A 15,934-nucleotide genomic window follows, 5' to 3' on the forward strand; every position below is an offset into this window, starting at 1 on the left:
CACAGTGAAGGGCCAGGGTTGGCTAGGGACTCTGAAGGCTTCGGAGGAAGTAGCTTCCTAAACTTCAGTCTGAGACTTTTCCAGGCCCAAGCTATTTGGAGGCACAGGGCAAGGGAGGGCCCCAGGGCAGAGGATTATGGACTGCCCCACCCCAAAAGAGCCTCTTTGGCCTGGCGGGCAGCGGGCCATCCACTCCCCAGCTGTCTTTCCCTGGAGGGAGATGCTGACCAGCTGGAACTTCATTCTCTCCTATTGAGGCCAAATGAGGGGAGAAATGGTGGAGCAGCTCCCTGGGGGCAGGGAGGCAGCTGCAGAAGCCAGGCGAAGAGGAGGGTTTCCTGCCTGCTGATGGTAGAAAGGCAAATGACTGGGTCTTATCATTTCTGCCAGGCCTGCCCTGTCTTCTATCTCCCAGAAAAGAGGATTCTGAGCCTCACTGTGCAGGAAGGGAAAGCAGGGGCCTCCACTGCAGCAACCTTAACAGTTGGCCCAGGGGTAGGGAAGTGCTGGGCCTGGCACATGATAGAAGCTTGCCTGGCTTGAGGAGGCTTTAGAAGGGGCTAAGTGCCATGATTGTGAGTGACTCTTACTTGGCCTAGCATTTTCCTCTAAGCTCAACTAAGACTTAATAGCAAAGAGAAACTAGGGGAAGCTGGGAAGGAGGGGAGAACTGCCACTGGCTTCTATGTGTGCTGTCAGAGCTGAAAAGTGAATCACAGCTGGCTAGTTGTACATGACTAGAGGGACAGCAGTGAAGCCAGGTGGCAACATCTTCCCACAGGGTTCCCTAAGGCTGGGCCAGGACCCTTAGAAGTACCAAGACACCTCTTTTGGGGCCTTGCTCCAGCCTTGTTCCCAACTTGAACAGATACCCTGAGTTGTAGGCACAAGGAGGGGGGTTGTTTCAAATGAGAAACTTGCTTGTGGGGGGCCCCCTGAGAAGACAAGGCTAGGGCTGGAGAGATGGCTCAGCAGTTAAGAACGCTGGCTGTTCTAGCAGAAGACCCAGGTTTGAATCCCAGCACCCACATGGCAGTTAACAGCTGTCCGTAACTCCAGTTCCAGGGTATCTGACAGCCTCTTCTGTCCTCCTTGGGCATTGCATGACAGGGGTGTACTTATCTACATGCAGGCAATACACACATACACATAAAAAAACAATAATAAATAAAATATTTTTAAAAAAAAGAGAAGACAGGGCTAGACGGGGAGTATAGAATCAGAACATGGGGTTCTAGCCATAAGTGTAAGGACAGTGGCTTTGGGGCAGGGCTCTTCTGCCTTATGCTGTGACAGGGTCTGGTATTATCCAGTCTGGGTTTTATCTGCCATGGTGCTAGGGCCAGTGGTTATGGAATCATTTGAATAATGTGAGTTCAAAGGATGTATTATTCTCCAACTTATCCAAAGGGTGTGAGAGGTAAAAAGCATTCTTAGATTCTAAGGGAGAAGGGTTAGTCTTTGTGGCGTCTCTAGAAGTACAGTGGTTGTAGTGGGGCTGGATTAGGTGCATGTAAAGTAGTGAAGGGTGATAGGTATGTCGTGGTATACATAAGATACAGAAGACAACAGAGGCAGTAGGTGTTTCTAGTGAGGAAGAGCGGTAGGCTGAGGCTGGAGACCAAGGCACAAAGCTCTGGCAGGCTCTCTCTCTGCAGCCTTTACTCTACCAGCTCCATGGATTCAGGAGCAGGAGGCTGGCCATATGGACCTCTTGGTTTGAAGCTACAAATGGGCATCCTATAATTGACTCATCCAGAAGGGATGGAGAGTGGGCAGCTGTCTGGTCCTAAACCCAGGAGACCAGAGGTTGTAACAGGGCAGTGAGCCAGGTGGGAGCTGAGGGAGTGTTCAGCAAGCACAAGGAGTATGGGACCGGATGGGACAGGAGCTGGGGCTTTTTCCTACGCCTTCCTTTAGGGTCTTGTGGGAGTACCGTAGTGGCTGGCTCTCTGAGCTGAGGTGTAGGCCCTTGTCCACCACCCTTCTCCATTTATTCCTTTGGTACCAGGGACCACCTCCTACCAAATCCTCCCTGAACAGTCTCCAGCACTGGGTACTTACTCAAGGTCCTATAACAGGGTCAGAGCCTAGCTCCAAACCCTCATAGAAACAGGGTAAGACCTGTGCTCAGGGCTCAGCTCACAGTAGCCTCCTTCCTAGTTCTTATCCTTCCATAGCCCAGCCTTGTCTTTGAGGACATTCCCCTGAGGCCTCATCCAGTTTCTTTGTACTTTGAGTATATCCCTTGTAACAAGATAGACAATAGGGCTACTGCAGCCCGGACCCTTTCTGCTCCAGCTCCTTTGTGGCCATGTCTTTTGGTTGGAGACAGAGCCTTGTCCCTTGCCAAGTCTTAACTGAGCAAACCCCCAGTTTCACAGCCCCCTCTACTGCCCATGGTAGGCAGAGTTGGCCTCTTGCAGGGGAAACCTAGGGGAGACTTAACCTAGAACTGACCTGAGCCAGACTAGCCTCTGGATCTCATATAGGCCTTCCTGCATAATTGCTTGACACTAACATCTGGCTCTAAGGAGGAAAGTGGCCCTCTTGTCTTCAAAGTGGAACTGCTGAGCAGGTCTGCCTAACTCAGTTCTTCACTCTAGATGGGGCCTCCACAACTCCTCTCTGGCCCTTCTTGGAGAAGCCTTGTCTCAGGCCACTCCTTAGCCTTGCCTCTCTTCTCCCTCTGTCCTCACAATTCCAAGGAGTCAGAGTGGTTCTAACCATACTCTGATATCCTGCTTACATTCCACTTACGGATACCTTGTGTTTGAAATGAAGTTGGGGCCTGCAGCCTGGCCTGAGCTCAGTTTCCAGGCACCCTGCTGCTAACAGCACTTCCCTGCCAGCAGCTGTACCCTCCCTCTCCCTCTACCAGTCTTGATGGCACTCAGTTCCTTAATTTTGGCCTAACTCAATGTATTCCTCCAGGCCTTTGCACACTGTTCCTTCTTCCCAGAACACACTTTCATCTCCCAGTCCTTTTATCTGTCAAGCTCCTGACACACCCACCCCGGGATGGTCTGTGTGCCTCACCTGCATGTACCCATGGTTCCTGTGTCCTGTTGGAACACTGTTCACGCTGTAGGGGAGTTGCTTGTGTTCCAGTCATTCATGGGTCATGAATGCACAGTCCTCTCCAGGGAGAGGCCATGTTTGTCCTATGCTTCTGGAACAAGATGGAGGTCGAGAACTTGACAGGAACCTGGGCAGGGAGATACCCAAGGACAGAGCCCCTAGAGCCTCTCTGTAGCATCCATGAGCCAGCAGTTAGGTTTAAAGCAGCTTGCTTATGCAGGGTATGGGGAAGGATGTGGTGCTGGCCTTCCAAGTCCTTTACCCTAATAGTCTGCCTTGTCTGTTTCCCACAGTTACAGCTACATGATTGACAATGTGATCCTGCTCATCACAGGCACATTGCACCAGCGTTCAATTGCTGAACTTGTGCCCAAGTGCCACCCTCTAGGCAGCTTTGAGCAGATGGAGGCCGTGAATATTGCACAGACACCTGCAGAGCTCTACAATGCCATTCTGGTTGACACGCCCCTGGGTGAGCCACTGTGGTGGAAACAGCAGCTGGGTAGTGGTCTTAGCATCAGTGCCTCAGTGTGGGTTTTATGGAGTATGAGAGGTGGGGTTGCCTGAAGCAGAAAGTGAGCCCCTGCTTTCTGCTGTTGACCTTGTCCTTCCCTCAACTTCCCATTCTCATTCTTTCCCACCCTGCTTCTCCTTTCCCTTTGCTTTTTCTGCCCAATAGGCAACCCACGGGGCACCCTTGACCATCTAACTTTGGAAATAGTATAGTTTCTCAGAATGCACAGGAGGACTGAGCTTATAAAGAGAGAAGCTTGTCCCTTGGAGCCCTGAGAGGTTTGATAAACTATGACCCTGAGCAGGGCCACTGTGACTGGCTGCCCATGAGGTAGAAAAGAAAAGCAAACAGCTTTACTTGCTTCCACTGAGCAGGTCCCAGGGGCTAGGTCAGACAGTGTCGGGCAGGATGCAGGGTCCATGTCAGAGGCCAAGGAAGGGGGGAGGGGAGTCAGGGGAACTTCCTGTTGGGCTCCACCTCACTAATGCTGGCTCCTGTCTGCCTAGAAGGCTGGGGAGAAGGCATGAGGGTCATAACCAGCACCACACCAGGAAGCCCTCAAAGTTGAACCAGAGGGCCCTAAACCTGAGAAATGCCAGCCATATCTGTTCACCTATTCTGCCTTTGATTCTCTCAGCAACTCTGAGCTAGTTCTGGGATGTTTGCAGCTTCTGCAAGTTCTTCATCTTTAAAGGAGAGACATCAAACTAGTCTCTAGGCCCTCCTGAGGATGAGGCTGCCGTAGCCTCTCCTCTTAGCTCTGCAGTGGATCACTGGTCCTTGCCTAGCTGCTGAACTCATTCTTATCTTAAGGAGAAGGAGGCTAGTTTTCCATGTGTGGGCACAAGGCCTTCCTAGGGGATGCAGAGCAATGGATTTCGGCCCCCAGACAGCTGCCTCTGGAGAAGGGAGAATCTCATGGCCTCTTATGCAAGTCTGTCTTTGGCATGGTCTAAACTTGGGTCTGCCCCAGCAGCGATTAGATCATGTTATGGCTGGCCGCCTCCTTTATAAATCAATTTTAGGAGCAAAGAGGCAGGAAAAGCTCAGGTCAGTGCACATGGCCCAGAGAATTGCTTCTGCTAATTCCAAGCAGAATCTCAGGCTGGATTGGTTGCCCCAATATCTAACCCAAAAGGCCTTGTGGCATGGGCCCTCTCACTGAGGCTGCTTGCCCACTCTTCATATCCTTCACTTTCCTCCCCAGCGGCTTTTTTCCAGGACTGCATCTCAGAGCAGGACCTTGATGAGATGAACATTGAAATCATCCGAAACACACTTTACAAGGTAGTGCTTCTTGGGAGCAGTGGGGAATTGGCTTGTTGGTGGGTGGGTCTGTGGGTCTGATGGGATGGTGATTTATGTGGGTTGCTGGGACAGGACACAGCTGCACCAGACTCCTGTCCTGAGGGCTTATCCTCTTGCTCTCTTTCTCTCTGGCTCCTGTGATGGTTTCATGGAACAGACTATCCATCCCTGTGATGCCTGAGGCAGGCTCAGATAAGATCAGCAAGAGTGGTTGATGCTCTGTCAGACCTGGCTCCTAGGTAGTCACTCCCCCAGCATTCAGGAAGGTATGGACTACCACCCAGGCCATAGTCCTCAGGCTACCCCATGTAGGCTGTTGTTAGCCAGGGCAACAGGACTTGAGCAAAGGCAATGGTGTGCTTAGTGATGTCAGGGGAGGATACAGCCAGGCACAGCCAGGTCATTATGACCTTTCAGGTTCCCAGACCCTCCTCCATTGCCATGTCCCACTATCTTCATCTCCTTACCTTCTGCTTCGCACTAGGCTGAGGCATAGACTGAGGGGATACAGGATAGGCTTGAGATTCCTAGATCCACACAGTCCCCTCAGAGATTAAGCAATAGCTACCTGTTAGGGACATTTGGGAAAGGCTGGGTTCAGTCTGTGTTATATAAGGTATTAAGCTGTGATGTAAGACACACAGATTGTAGTTAGTAGGGGATCAATAGTGGGCAAGCCATGCAGGAAGGCTGAGGATGGCATTGGCCAAAGAACCTGCTAACCAAACTCTGAGAACATCTGTCTTTTCAGTCTCCACCCTAAGGATCTTCTGGTTATAGCTAGCTGGCGAACATCTGGCTCAGCTTAAGCCCAGGCCTTTTAGTCTTCTGTGGGGCCTTTAGCAGGCACACAACAAGGATCTGGTAGAAGGAGATAGAGGTTGTAATAGTATAGGCAGAGAGATAACACATACAGGAGAGCATGGATCACGGGCCAGATGGCAAAGGGTTTACTATGAAAGTGCAGATTCCACATAGATAGTGGGGAAAGAGATCCAAAGGAAGAAGCAGGCACTGAGCTAAGTCACCTGGGGCCTTGAATGTCAGGCCAAAAATTTAAACTTTAGCTGGAAGTGGTGGCACACACCTCCCAACATTCAGGAGATGAAAGCAGGAAGATTGCTGCAAGTTCAAGATTAGTCTAGCCTACATAGTAAGTTCCAGGTCAGCCAGGCCTACATAGTAAGATCTTGTCTCAAGAAAAAAAGGTAAGTTTGGTAAGATGGCTCAGTGAGTAAAATATGCTTGCTGCCAAATGTGACAACCTGAATTCAGTTCCTAGGACTCACAGGGTGGAAAGTGAGAACAGACTCCCACTAGTTGTCCTCTGACCTTTATATGCTTGCTGAGGCACATGTCCTCACTCACATACATATACACACACAAACAAAATAAATAGAATATGAAAAAATAAACTTTATTCTGTGGGCAGGGTAAGCCAGTGAAGGTTTTCAACAGAGCAAAGTACTCTCAGAAGGCCCCTTGTGACTGCAGGGTAGAGGGCAGATTAAAGGCAAGAGGATACATGTGTAAGCATATATACACACATACACATAAACACACAACCTTTTAGTGTTCCCACCCGTTCACCTGGCCCATTGCCGGATTCCCTGCCCTGAGACAGGGTGAGAGGTGCGGCTGTTCCAGCCTAGCCCCCCCACCCCCCGAGCCTCACCTACACCATCACTGGGCCTGACTGGTTCTAGCTGGCGTAACTGGCAAGGACTGCCCAGGAACCAGCTCATAAACACCGACCTAACATTGTGGGCCCTGTGCCAGGGCTCCCTGCCCATCAGGCAATGTCCCAGCCCAGTGGCCACAGATGGGAGATTAGGTGGACCCTCAGCTGCCTGGCAGGTGGGAACTGTAGGCAGCTGGTGCAGCAGCCATGGGCTGGCACACTCCAGGGAACAGGGTGGGGTTGGGGAGGTGACCTTGGTGTTTGGGTCTTGCCAGTTTCTTTGCTGTCCTGGCCTCTAGAGGAGAGTGTAAGTCTTCCAGTCTCCTTAACCCTAGGGTCACTTTCTCCAGGGATTGATACAGCTTGGCTAAGCAAGTAGGTAGGTAGCAGGGCATGGAACCCAAGACCTGGCCAGTGGCTTCCCCCACAGATAGGAGCTGCAGGCTCCTCTGGGGTAGGTCCTGGGATTTCAGCATAGCCAGCTTGGCTGACCTCAAGGAAGGTGACAGGGGACTGACTCCTGGAGGAACTGAGAAGTACCACCAAACCCTGGTGGGAGTTGGCAGCAGTTTCTGTTCTCAGGCTCTCTGAGTTCCCCAAGATCTTTACTGGGCCCTTCTTATTCCTCACTTATCCTGACCTTTTGTTTCCTGTGACCTCGGTGGTCACCCTCAGGCTCTCCCCTGAGTCTATCTTGCCTAGTGTGGCTGGGCAGGCTAAATCTGGGCTCATGGAGTCCAGGGTTCATCTCATCTCTCTTAGAATGGCAGAACCTGTGGGTCTAAGCCAATTTGGAGGGCACACCTGAGTGTGGAAAGCTTGTCCTGTGTTCCAGGCCCCTCCCCTAACTCAGAATAGTCCCCATCATATAGATCCAGTCACTGTGACCATGCTACAGATGGAACTAGATGGGGTCTGAGTGAAGGTTCATGCAAGAGAGCTCTCTGTGGGGTCTGCGGGACCATGGGGAAGCGTGTAGAAGGAAACCTGGTTGGCCTTGTGAATGAGTATTAGGAAGGACCTTGTACCTCGGCTGACCTGTCCTTTCCTCATGCCCAGCAGATCCAATTTTCCTGGACAAAAAGCACATGTTCCCACCAGCAGCCTACATGCCTAGTCATTGACTGTGAGGGATGACGTTCACATAGGCAATAACCATCCTTCAGAGCTGGAACTGACCTGACAATTTGGTTCCTATTGTTGATGCCTAGGGGATGTCTGAGGGGTTTGGAGGAGGAATATTCTTTAAGATGGGGTGCAAAAAGGGAGGGCATGAGGATTTAATTCAGGACATTTTGTGAACTCTCAGGATAACCTTCCCTCACTAGCCCATGGACACCTAGTATCTGAGGTTGAGGAAGGGAAAGTTTTTGGAGATTAGAGGAAAAGGACGGTAGAGCGCCAGGAAGAAGACAGAGCTTGGCTGTCCAGAAGGAAGAGGTAGGGTACATGTACCCTGAAACAGACAGTAGGCCAGAAACTTTTCTTACTCCAACATAGGAGGCAGCAAGGCACTGCTGTTTGGCTGATTAACTGTTGAAATAGTAGATGTTCTGGTGGAAGGGAGGTTGACAGAGCTGATCTTGCCTACTCCTACCTTAAAAGGACTAGAAATAAGAGAAAAAATGGAATAGGTCCCTGAGAAGCCTCCGAGAATTGCTCTGCTTGTGCTAAGCAAGTTCCATTCTCTGTGCAGGCCTATCTGGAGTCCTTCTACAAGTTCTGCACTCTGCTGGGTGGTACTACGGCTGATGCCATGTGCCCTATCCTGGAGGTCAGTGCCTACCCACTCTTCTGCTTGCTTGTCCCCACTGACCCTTGTCTGAAGGAAGCTCTGCCAACTGACTGGCTATGGTCTCCCTCTTCCCTTTCTTGTTGCTTGTGCACTGGCCCTGCAGTTTGAAGCAGACCGCCGCGCCTTCATCATCACCATCAACTCTTTCGGCACAGAGCTGTCCAAGGAGGATCGGGCCAAGCTCTTTCCACACTGCGGGCGACTCTACCCTGAGGGCTTGGCTCAGCTGGCTCGGGCTGACGACTATGAGCAGGTCAAGAATGTGGCTGATTACTACCCGGTGAGTGCCCTGGCTGACAGGTTAGAAGATGGGCATGTTGGCACCCCAGAACCCAGCACCACTCATGCTTCTGCCTCCCCCCATTTCCTGGCCAGGAATACAAACTGCTCTTCGAGGGTGCAGGTAGCAACCCTGGAGACAAGACCCTGGAGGACCGATTCTTTGAACATGAGGTGAGCACAGGGCTCTTGCAGAGCCTGCCCAGCCTAAGGGAGGGTTGTGACTTAGACCTGACTCTGGCCATGTCACCTATGCATCATACCTGCCTCTGACCACAGGTGAAGCTGAACAAGTTGGCCTTCCTGAACCAGTTCCACTTTGGTGTCTTCTATGCCTTTGTGAAGCTCAAAGAGCAGGAATGTCGTAACATCGTGTGGATTGCTGAGTGCATAGCCCAGCGCCATCGCGCCAAGATTGACAACTACATCCCCATCTTCTGATCCAAGGCTCCCAAGTGCACTGTGTGTGTCTTTGTGTGCTGTGATGAAGCCTGTGGCTCACTTGTCTGCCCCAGGGGAGGGTGTAGCACATTGTCCTATGGGTTGCCCAGGTCCCTGACCCCCTTTGGGACTGCTCTTAGGCCTAAAAAGGGGTTGGGTACCTCTCCTCTGACCAAGAATGGACCAAGACCCCCTTCAGAGCAATGAGCTCCCCTCAGCCCTATGTTTACAGCCACTGACATGTCTGAGAAGCTTGTGGTCACTTTCATGTCCCTCCCTAACCTGAGAACCCCTGGAGGAAGTGTGAGCCTCCTCTCCCTGCTGTGGGTCATCCCAGAGTTACGGCTCATGGGAAGGATAGAGTGTATGTGTCCATGGGGCAAGGGGAAAACAGCTTTGCAGCCCTCTCCCTCAGCTCTGCCTCCCTGAGACAATAAAATTGTCCTCTTTAAGCCTACTGTCTGCTACTTCCTTTGGGCCCTTGTACCTTTTCCAGACTCGCCTTTCTTCATGACTGCACTCTTGTAGTAGGTTCAGCAGCTACAGAGGAATCCCTGGAGGATAGCTTCTTCTGCTGAAGGCTCAGGTAACAGAAATAGGCTCAGATGTATGTGGGAGTGCATGGGGGCAAGGGGAAGAGCTGTATTTTGGTCCTGCAGGCCCCCAGTCCTCCATAATCCATAACTACTTCACTGAGTCCTGCAACTCCCTGCAGTTACTGGCATTCCTTCATCTCTCTATACAGAAACCCAGACTTGGGGATAAATGATTTGCCTCAGGTCATTGGAAAAGGGATTTGAACCAGAGTGCCTGGGGAGCCTGGTTAGGCCTGTGCTCACAGGCTGGCCCCCATGCTGAGCCCCAGGAGCTCCCAGGCAGTTCCCAACCTCTATCACAGCCACACCCTGTTACCAAGACAACTAAGCAGTCACCTCCTCCAAACACTGCATCTCCCCCATTCTAGAAGAAATAAAAATGTATCTTTATTTTAAAAAGCAACTATCAGAGGCTGGGTGTAATCCCAGCACTCAGGAAGCAGAGGCAGGGGGATCTCAGTGAGTTTGAGGCTAGCCTGGTCTACATAGTGTGTTCCAGGCTAGCTGGGGCTACAGGGAGACCATGTTGCAAAAAGACCAAAAAAGGAGGGGGAAAAAAAGCAACTATCGGGCAAGTGTAAGATGCAGCTTCCCTGTGGCTTGGGGGTAGGTGGTTGGAGGCAGTCAAGAGGCAGTTGGGATTTTCTCTGGACTTGCAGCACTGAGGCACTAGTGCTGAGGCAGTCCCCACCTGCCCAGTCACACTGAGTTTGTAGAGAAACTGTCTGTAGAGTCCTGTCAAAGGCTACATATGGATAAACGAACTAAACTCCATCCAGCTGGGTTTTCTAAGCTGCAGCATGGAGCATTGTGCCCAATAGGGTCTCTGTGGGCTCTTGAAGCAGTGGCGGGGTCCAGAGGCTCCCTGGCAAACTTCAGTCTCAGGCCTGGACTAGGTATCATCAGTGGAGTTATTTAAGACAGACTTTAGGAACACGGTTGAGGGTTTCATAATGGCCAGGTGAGAGGACCAAGAAAGAGCTCATGGAGCCTCCTGTGCTGGAACAGCTAGGCCATTTGTGCACATGGCTCACCGAGCCACCACTGGAGAAGGGTTTGGGTCCTGGGGTATGTCCTGAGTAGGAGAGGGGCCAGCTTGGCCAGGCCGCAGTGCTCTGGGAAGACAGTGACTGATGAAGAAGTTCTGCAGGAAGCGGCGCCGCAGGCCCTCTGGCAGGTAGTAGTGAATGAAATACATGAGCCCCAGGCCACGGCCCGGGTAATAGCGACGGCGTGGTCGAGCTGCCAGCAGCGCATCAATGATTGCATCTACAACTGGGCTGAGGTCAGGGAGCGCCATTCTAAGAGAATGCAGGAACTGCCCATGCAAATGCTCGATGTAGTCTTCACCATAGGCCTGCAGCAGCTCTCTAGGCAGATTGGCCAGCAGCAACTGCTTGCGCTTCTCCCAGTGCTTCACATTTGTCACTGACTCTAAGGAAGGGGTAGCAAGGTTAGAATGCAGCAGCCAGGGGAGCTAAAGGCCACTAATCCATTTAATTTGAGCTATACCTATAGCCAAAGTCACCAGCTCCTCAGACCAGCCCCCATGCGTGTCCCATCCTAAACCTGAACCCTCACCTGTTTTGAAGCAGCCAGGCTGGATGATGCTGACCTTGATCCCCCAGGGAAGCAGTTCACAACTGAATGTGTCCATAAGCAGTGCTATGGCTGCTTTGGAAGTTCCATAAGCTGCCAAGCACGGATATGGCATGTCTCCTAGGGATACAATGGGGATGAGGCTGCTCAGCCTTGGCTAGGGACTCCCCGGACTCCCCAAATTTTCCCTTGCCCTGTAGCAGCTCCTTTACTGCTGCACTTCAGAGTAGAAGGACACTTACCTGCTGGGCTACCCACAGTCACAATGCGTCCCCTTGAGTGACGCAGGAGTGGCAGGAGGCCCTTGGTCAGCTCAAGTACACCAAAGAAGTTCACCTCCATGCAGTTACGGAAAGTTGCCACTGGAGACAGCTCCACATCTGCCACTACATCGTTGAGACCAGCATTGTTAACCAGGCCCCACAGGCCTGAAGGCACAGAGACAGGTAGAAAGTCTCAGGTCAGTCTAGCTGCAAACATAGTCTCTGCCCCATTCACACCCAGCCATGCCCACCCTTAGTGGAGCCATCTCTGCTGACCAGTGCTGGTGGTGTGTGCTTTGGTGAACTCCAGCACTCGGCTGATGTCCTCTGGCTTGGTCAGGTCCATCTGCAGCAGCTTCAGGCGAGGTGAACAGCAGGCATGTAGCTCCTGGGCACCAGGGCTAGTCAACTCCAACACAGTGGCCAACACTGTGAAGCCCATGGCATCTAGTTTCTTGGCTGTCTCCTTGCCAAAACCAGTGTCACAACCTAGCCAGGGTAGGATAGCTAGTGAACTCCCACAGTGGCCCAGATTAGCTTTAGACAAAAACCCAAGGATCACTAGGGTCTGGGTAGGATCCAGGCTCCTAGACATTCAACCCAGTAGCAGTCAACAGCCCTCCCTCTTTCCTTACACACATTTCTGGTAAGCTCTGCCCTTTGGCTGAGCCCTGTGCATCAACTCTGTGACATCTGTCATCTCCATGATTACCCATAGTTAACCCATTGAATATGGCTGGATGAACCTTTATTTATTTCGGTCTTTTTTTTTTTTTTTTTGAGACAGGGTCTCCCTGTAGGCCCAGCTGTCCTGGAACTCATTATGTAGACCAGGCCGGCCTTGAACTCACAAAGATCCACCTGCCTCTGCCTCCTGAGTGCTGGGATTAAAGGTGTAGGCCACCACGTCCAGCTAAACCTTACTTTATAAAACAGACCTAGTCCTATCCCATCTTGCCTCCTGAAGCAACCAGAGGGATCATTTTAAAAATGACAGTACTGGGGCTGGAGAAATGGCTCAGCGGTTAAGAGCACTGACTGCTCTTGCAGAGGACCTGGGTTCGATTCCCAGCACCCCACATGGTGGCTATGAACCATCCTTAACTCCAGTTCCAGGGGAATCCGATGCCCTCTTCTGACCTCTGTGCTTGTGAGCGCACGAGACAGGTGCGCTCACATACATGTAGGCAGTACACTCGTACACATTTAAGAAAAAAAAAAAAAGTACCACTCAGTGCTGGAAATTTCCCAGAGGCATCCTGCTCTCCTTAGGATCCTGTGGTCCTCAGTATGAAGCCCAAGCTCTCTGGTCCATCATCCTGGCCTTGTCCATCCTAAGCACCGCTCGCTCGTCTCAGTCTCAATACCCTCTACAATTATTCTAGGCTCTTGGCAAGCTGGAAGCCCATTCCCACCTCCCCCTTTGATCCCTGCCTTTGAAATTCCAGTCAGTGACAAGGAGTATATTTTCTGAGACCCAGACCACATTTCCCTCCCAGGACAGATATGATGGTGAGTGAGGAAAACAGACCTACATTTGAATCCCTCCCCACACCACCAGATGTGACCTGAGGTCAGCTACCACTCTTGGAGGCCTAGTTTTCTTGTCCTTGGTATGCAGTCATAAGAGCCACCAGGCAAAGCCAATGTGAGGGTTCCTGGTACTGATAAGCCCCTGCTTCCTTGATGGTTTCCATTCTGATTCTGGCTCTGTGGGTGGCCAGTGAGGGGAGGAGGAGGGCCAGTGTGGGAGGAGGCCCAGGGCAGCCGGACAGCCCTGGGGTCCTGCTGAGCAGAAAAGCTGCAAAGCAGCTCTGCTTCCTTGCTCCTGGGCAATCAGTACCCCTCCCCAGCTCAGCCCCGCCCCCTCTGCTGAGAGGAGAACAAAGCTGGGCAGGGGGCTGCAAAGTAGGCTTTGTGTGTGTGGTGTCTGGGGCCTGCCAGCCCATGTTGAGGGGGTCCTTCTCTGGGAGAGTCTGGTTGGGGGAGGGGAGTATATGTGAATGCACACACCACTTGCCTCTGCTCCCTCCTAGAACAGACAACCCTCTATAGGGAAACTTAAAGCCTCCCAGAGTCTCAGCTCTCAGGTCCCAACAGTCATCCACATCTTACCCTCTTGGCCACCAGCAAACACTCAGATATTTATACATACCTCTAACCTGCCTGGATGTTCACACATGCAGGACCCTGTCCCCATCAGCACACAGATGACATATGCACGCACACAAGGCACTCAGCCACACAGCCCAAACCTGAGTCCATGGCTGAGTAGGTTTGGCAAGCAGTTCTTGGGCATTCTTGGGGAGGGGTGAGTGGCAGCTCCGCAGGCACAATGCACAGTGCTCTTGGCAGGTGGGGCAGGACTTGGTCTCTTAAGTGCCTTGCAGCCTGGTGGTGATTGGGGGAAACCCCAGAACTTGCAGGCATTGGGAAGCTAGGAGCCCACTGCTGATGAGCTTACACAGGAGTAGGCTAGGCAATCCTCTTCACATCTCCAAACACATCTCAAATTCAGAGATGGAGGGAGCCCAGGTCACAGAAAGCATCCCCTTTCTCACCTCTTGCTCAGGCTAGACATAACCACAGTAGCCAAGACCTGAGGTGAGATTTTAGAAAAGACAACCGAAGAGGGCCAGTAAAACCTGAAATGGCCTGGGTCCTGTTGAAGTAGCTTACAAATTAGAATAAAGGAAGGGATCTGTTCTGTCTTTGGGGGAAGAGCCATCACCTAGTCCCTGCTTCATGCCAAGAAGGCTTGATAGCTTTTCTTCCTCAATTCCCTGAAACTGGGGTCTCTGAGGTCTCTGAGGTTTTATACTCTCACTGGCGATCTCTTCCATCCAGCCTGAAGTCCTGCTCAATTTCCACCCTCTGCCAAAGCCCTAAGCCTTTGTGCTACCCTCCCCCACCTTTAGTACAATCTGATTTCTTACCTGACATTCAAGTTTCCTCCCAAGGAAACCTTACATCCCACAACACCCCCAACAGCTGGACTGGTTATTGACTACCCCCTTCCCAAGTCATATACTTATTGCTGTCTTAAGCCTTTGTCCCACACCCTTTCTGAGTCCAAGACACCTCTCATATTCTACCTGTCACCACCTGACCTCCTCCAAGGCCCAGGTCAAGGATTTCCTGAGTTCTCCCAGTCTCATCTGATCATGCATTATGGACCAAGGTCCCTGAGAAGTTATGGTGGGAGAGAAACAAGGCTGCCCCTCCTCCCATGCAGTGGATCAGTGCCCCCTGGCCTTTCTCCCCCTCCCCATTTCCTGCTGGGTCTTCAGCACCCCCTTCCCCTCCTCTGGCTCTGATGACAGATTTATTCCCTGCTCCAGACAAAGGGAGCTCAGCCAGGCATCAGAGGCACCTGAGTCCAGCTCTCCAAGATCTCTTTCCTGGGCACCCAGGAATAGACAGGATGAAGTGTTAGGTGCAGACTGCTGCCTCTGCAATTTGGCGATGGGTGGCTGGACCCAGCTTCTGCCCAGCTGCTGTGACCTAAAGCGTTTCTGAACTCCAAGGATCCTGGCCAATGGGGGGAGGTAGGGTTGGACAGAACTGCCATTAAGCTCCTTCCTCTGTTCCCAGTGAATAGCGGTTGGGGTGTTCCATGTGACCTGGGAATGTCACGCAGAGTTCAAGGGAAGACACCCTCCCGTCTCAGGTCTTTTGAAGTCCTTTGGAGTACTGTCCTCTGCTCCACGCCTCATCTCTTGGGATGGAGCCGACCGCACAGACTCCAGGAGGCTTTCCTTTTCTCAGCCACTAATTTCCTTTGAGCATCTGCCCACACTCTACCTCACTTTCCCTCCAACACTCCCCGCAGCGGCAGGTAGTTAACCCGGACTTGGTGAGGCGCCCGGAGCTTCCAACTTGGCTCACTCTTTAGCACCTAGGGGAGGAGGACTCTCACTTTTGAGCCCGGGAGCCAGCCTTGATTGAGCTCAAGGGGAACCCTCTAGGTGTGAGGTCCCGCCCCCGAGCCTGGAGTCCCCGTGCTCTGCGCACTCACCGGTGATGAGCACCGCGCGAGTGGCTACCGGCAGGCGAGGAGGGCGCGCCAGGCGGGACAAGGCGATCCAACCGGCAGCAGCCAGCACCACGAGTGCGGCCGGCGGGGGCAGCAGGCGTTGGCACAGCCAGTCCAGCCCTGCCAGCAGCGCCAGCGCGGCCAGTAGCGGGCGACCCAGACGCAGGTCTGCGCGCAGCAGCTGCAGCAGCGCGCGGGCGGCCACCAGCAGCCATGCGCCGCCCGACGGCCAAGGCCAGCGCTCCATGGCGGCGGGGCCGGGCTGGGCTGGGGCGGGGCGGGGGCTTGGTTGGGGAGCGAGGAGAGGAACTCAGGGCCGGGACGCAGGGAGTAGAGAATGA

The 15,934-nt window shown here is 52.5% G+C and overlaps 2 protein-coding genes across 3 annotated transcripts in view; one reads left to right on the forward strand and one right to left on the reverse strand.

Moving 5' to 3' along the window:
- Atp6v0d1 (ATPase H+ transporting V0 subunit d1) overlaps positions 1-9,556 on the forward strand; it is a 51,957-nt gene extending 42,401 nt beyond the window's left edge. For both annotated transcript variants that reach the window (XM_008839085.3, XM_008839086.3), the window contains 6 exons: positions 3,375-3,553; positions 4,803-4,882; positions 8,281-8,358; positions 8,483-8,659; positions 8,755-8,832; positions 8,938-9,556. In XM_008839085.3, coding sequence (XP_008837307.1) covers positions 3,375-3,553; positions 4,803-4,882; positions 8,281-8,358; positions 8,483-8,659; positions 8,755-8,832; positions 8,938-9,099 — 754 coding nt within the window. In that variant the 3' untranslated portion in view covers positions 9,100-9,556. The remainder of the gene's footprint in view (positions 1-3,374; positions 3,554-4,802; positions 4,883-8,280; positions 8,359-8,482; positions 8,660-8,754; positions 8,833-8,937) is intronic.
- A 626-nt stretch (positions 9,557-10,182) lies between these two features.
- On the reverse strand, positions 10,183-15,840 carry Hsd11b2 (hydroxysteroid 11-beta dehydrogenase 2). Its single transcript, XM_008839128.2, has 5 exons — positions 15,576-15,840; positions 11,834-12,046; positions 11,537-11,722; positions 11,277-11,414; positions 10,183-11,129 (listed from the first exon to the last, which is right to left on the reverse strand). The coding sequence occupies exons 1-5, from the start codon at positions 15,838-15,840 to the stop codon at positions 10,726-10,728; spliced, it is 1,206 nt and encodes a 401-aa protein (XP_008837350.1). The 3' UTR covers positions 10,183-10,725.
- Positions 15,841-15,934: the final 94 nt, after the last annotated feature.

The sequence above is a fragment of the Nannospalax galili genome, unplaced genomic scaffold, assembly GCF_000622305.1.
Source record: "Nannospalax galili isolate Female #2095 unplaced genomic scaffold, S.galili_v1.0 scaffold799, whole genome shotgun sequence".
Lineage (NCBI taxonomy): Eukaryota > Metazoa > Chordata > Mammalia > Rodentia > Spalacidae > Nannospalax > Nannospalax galili.

What these genes read in the sequence shown, in the direction of transcription:
- Hsd11b2 (XM_008839128.2), bottom strand. Translation starts at nt 15,840, where the DNA reads ATGGAGCGCTGGCCTTGGCCGTCGGGCGGCGCATGGCTGCTGGTGGCC. An exon ending in TCGCGCGGTGCTCATCACCG is followed by an intron (nt 12,047 to 15,575) that starts GTGAGTGCGCAG and finishes TACCCTGGCTAG; the next exon opens with GTTGTGACACTGGTTTTGGC. An exon ending in GACTGTGGGTAGCCCAGCAG is followed by an intron (nt 11,415 to 11,536) that starts GTAAGTGTCCTT and finishes TTGTATCCCTAG; the next exon opens with GAGACATGCCATATCCGTGC.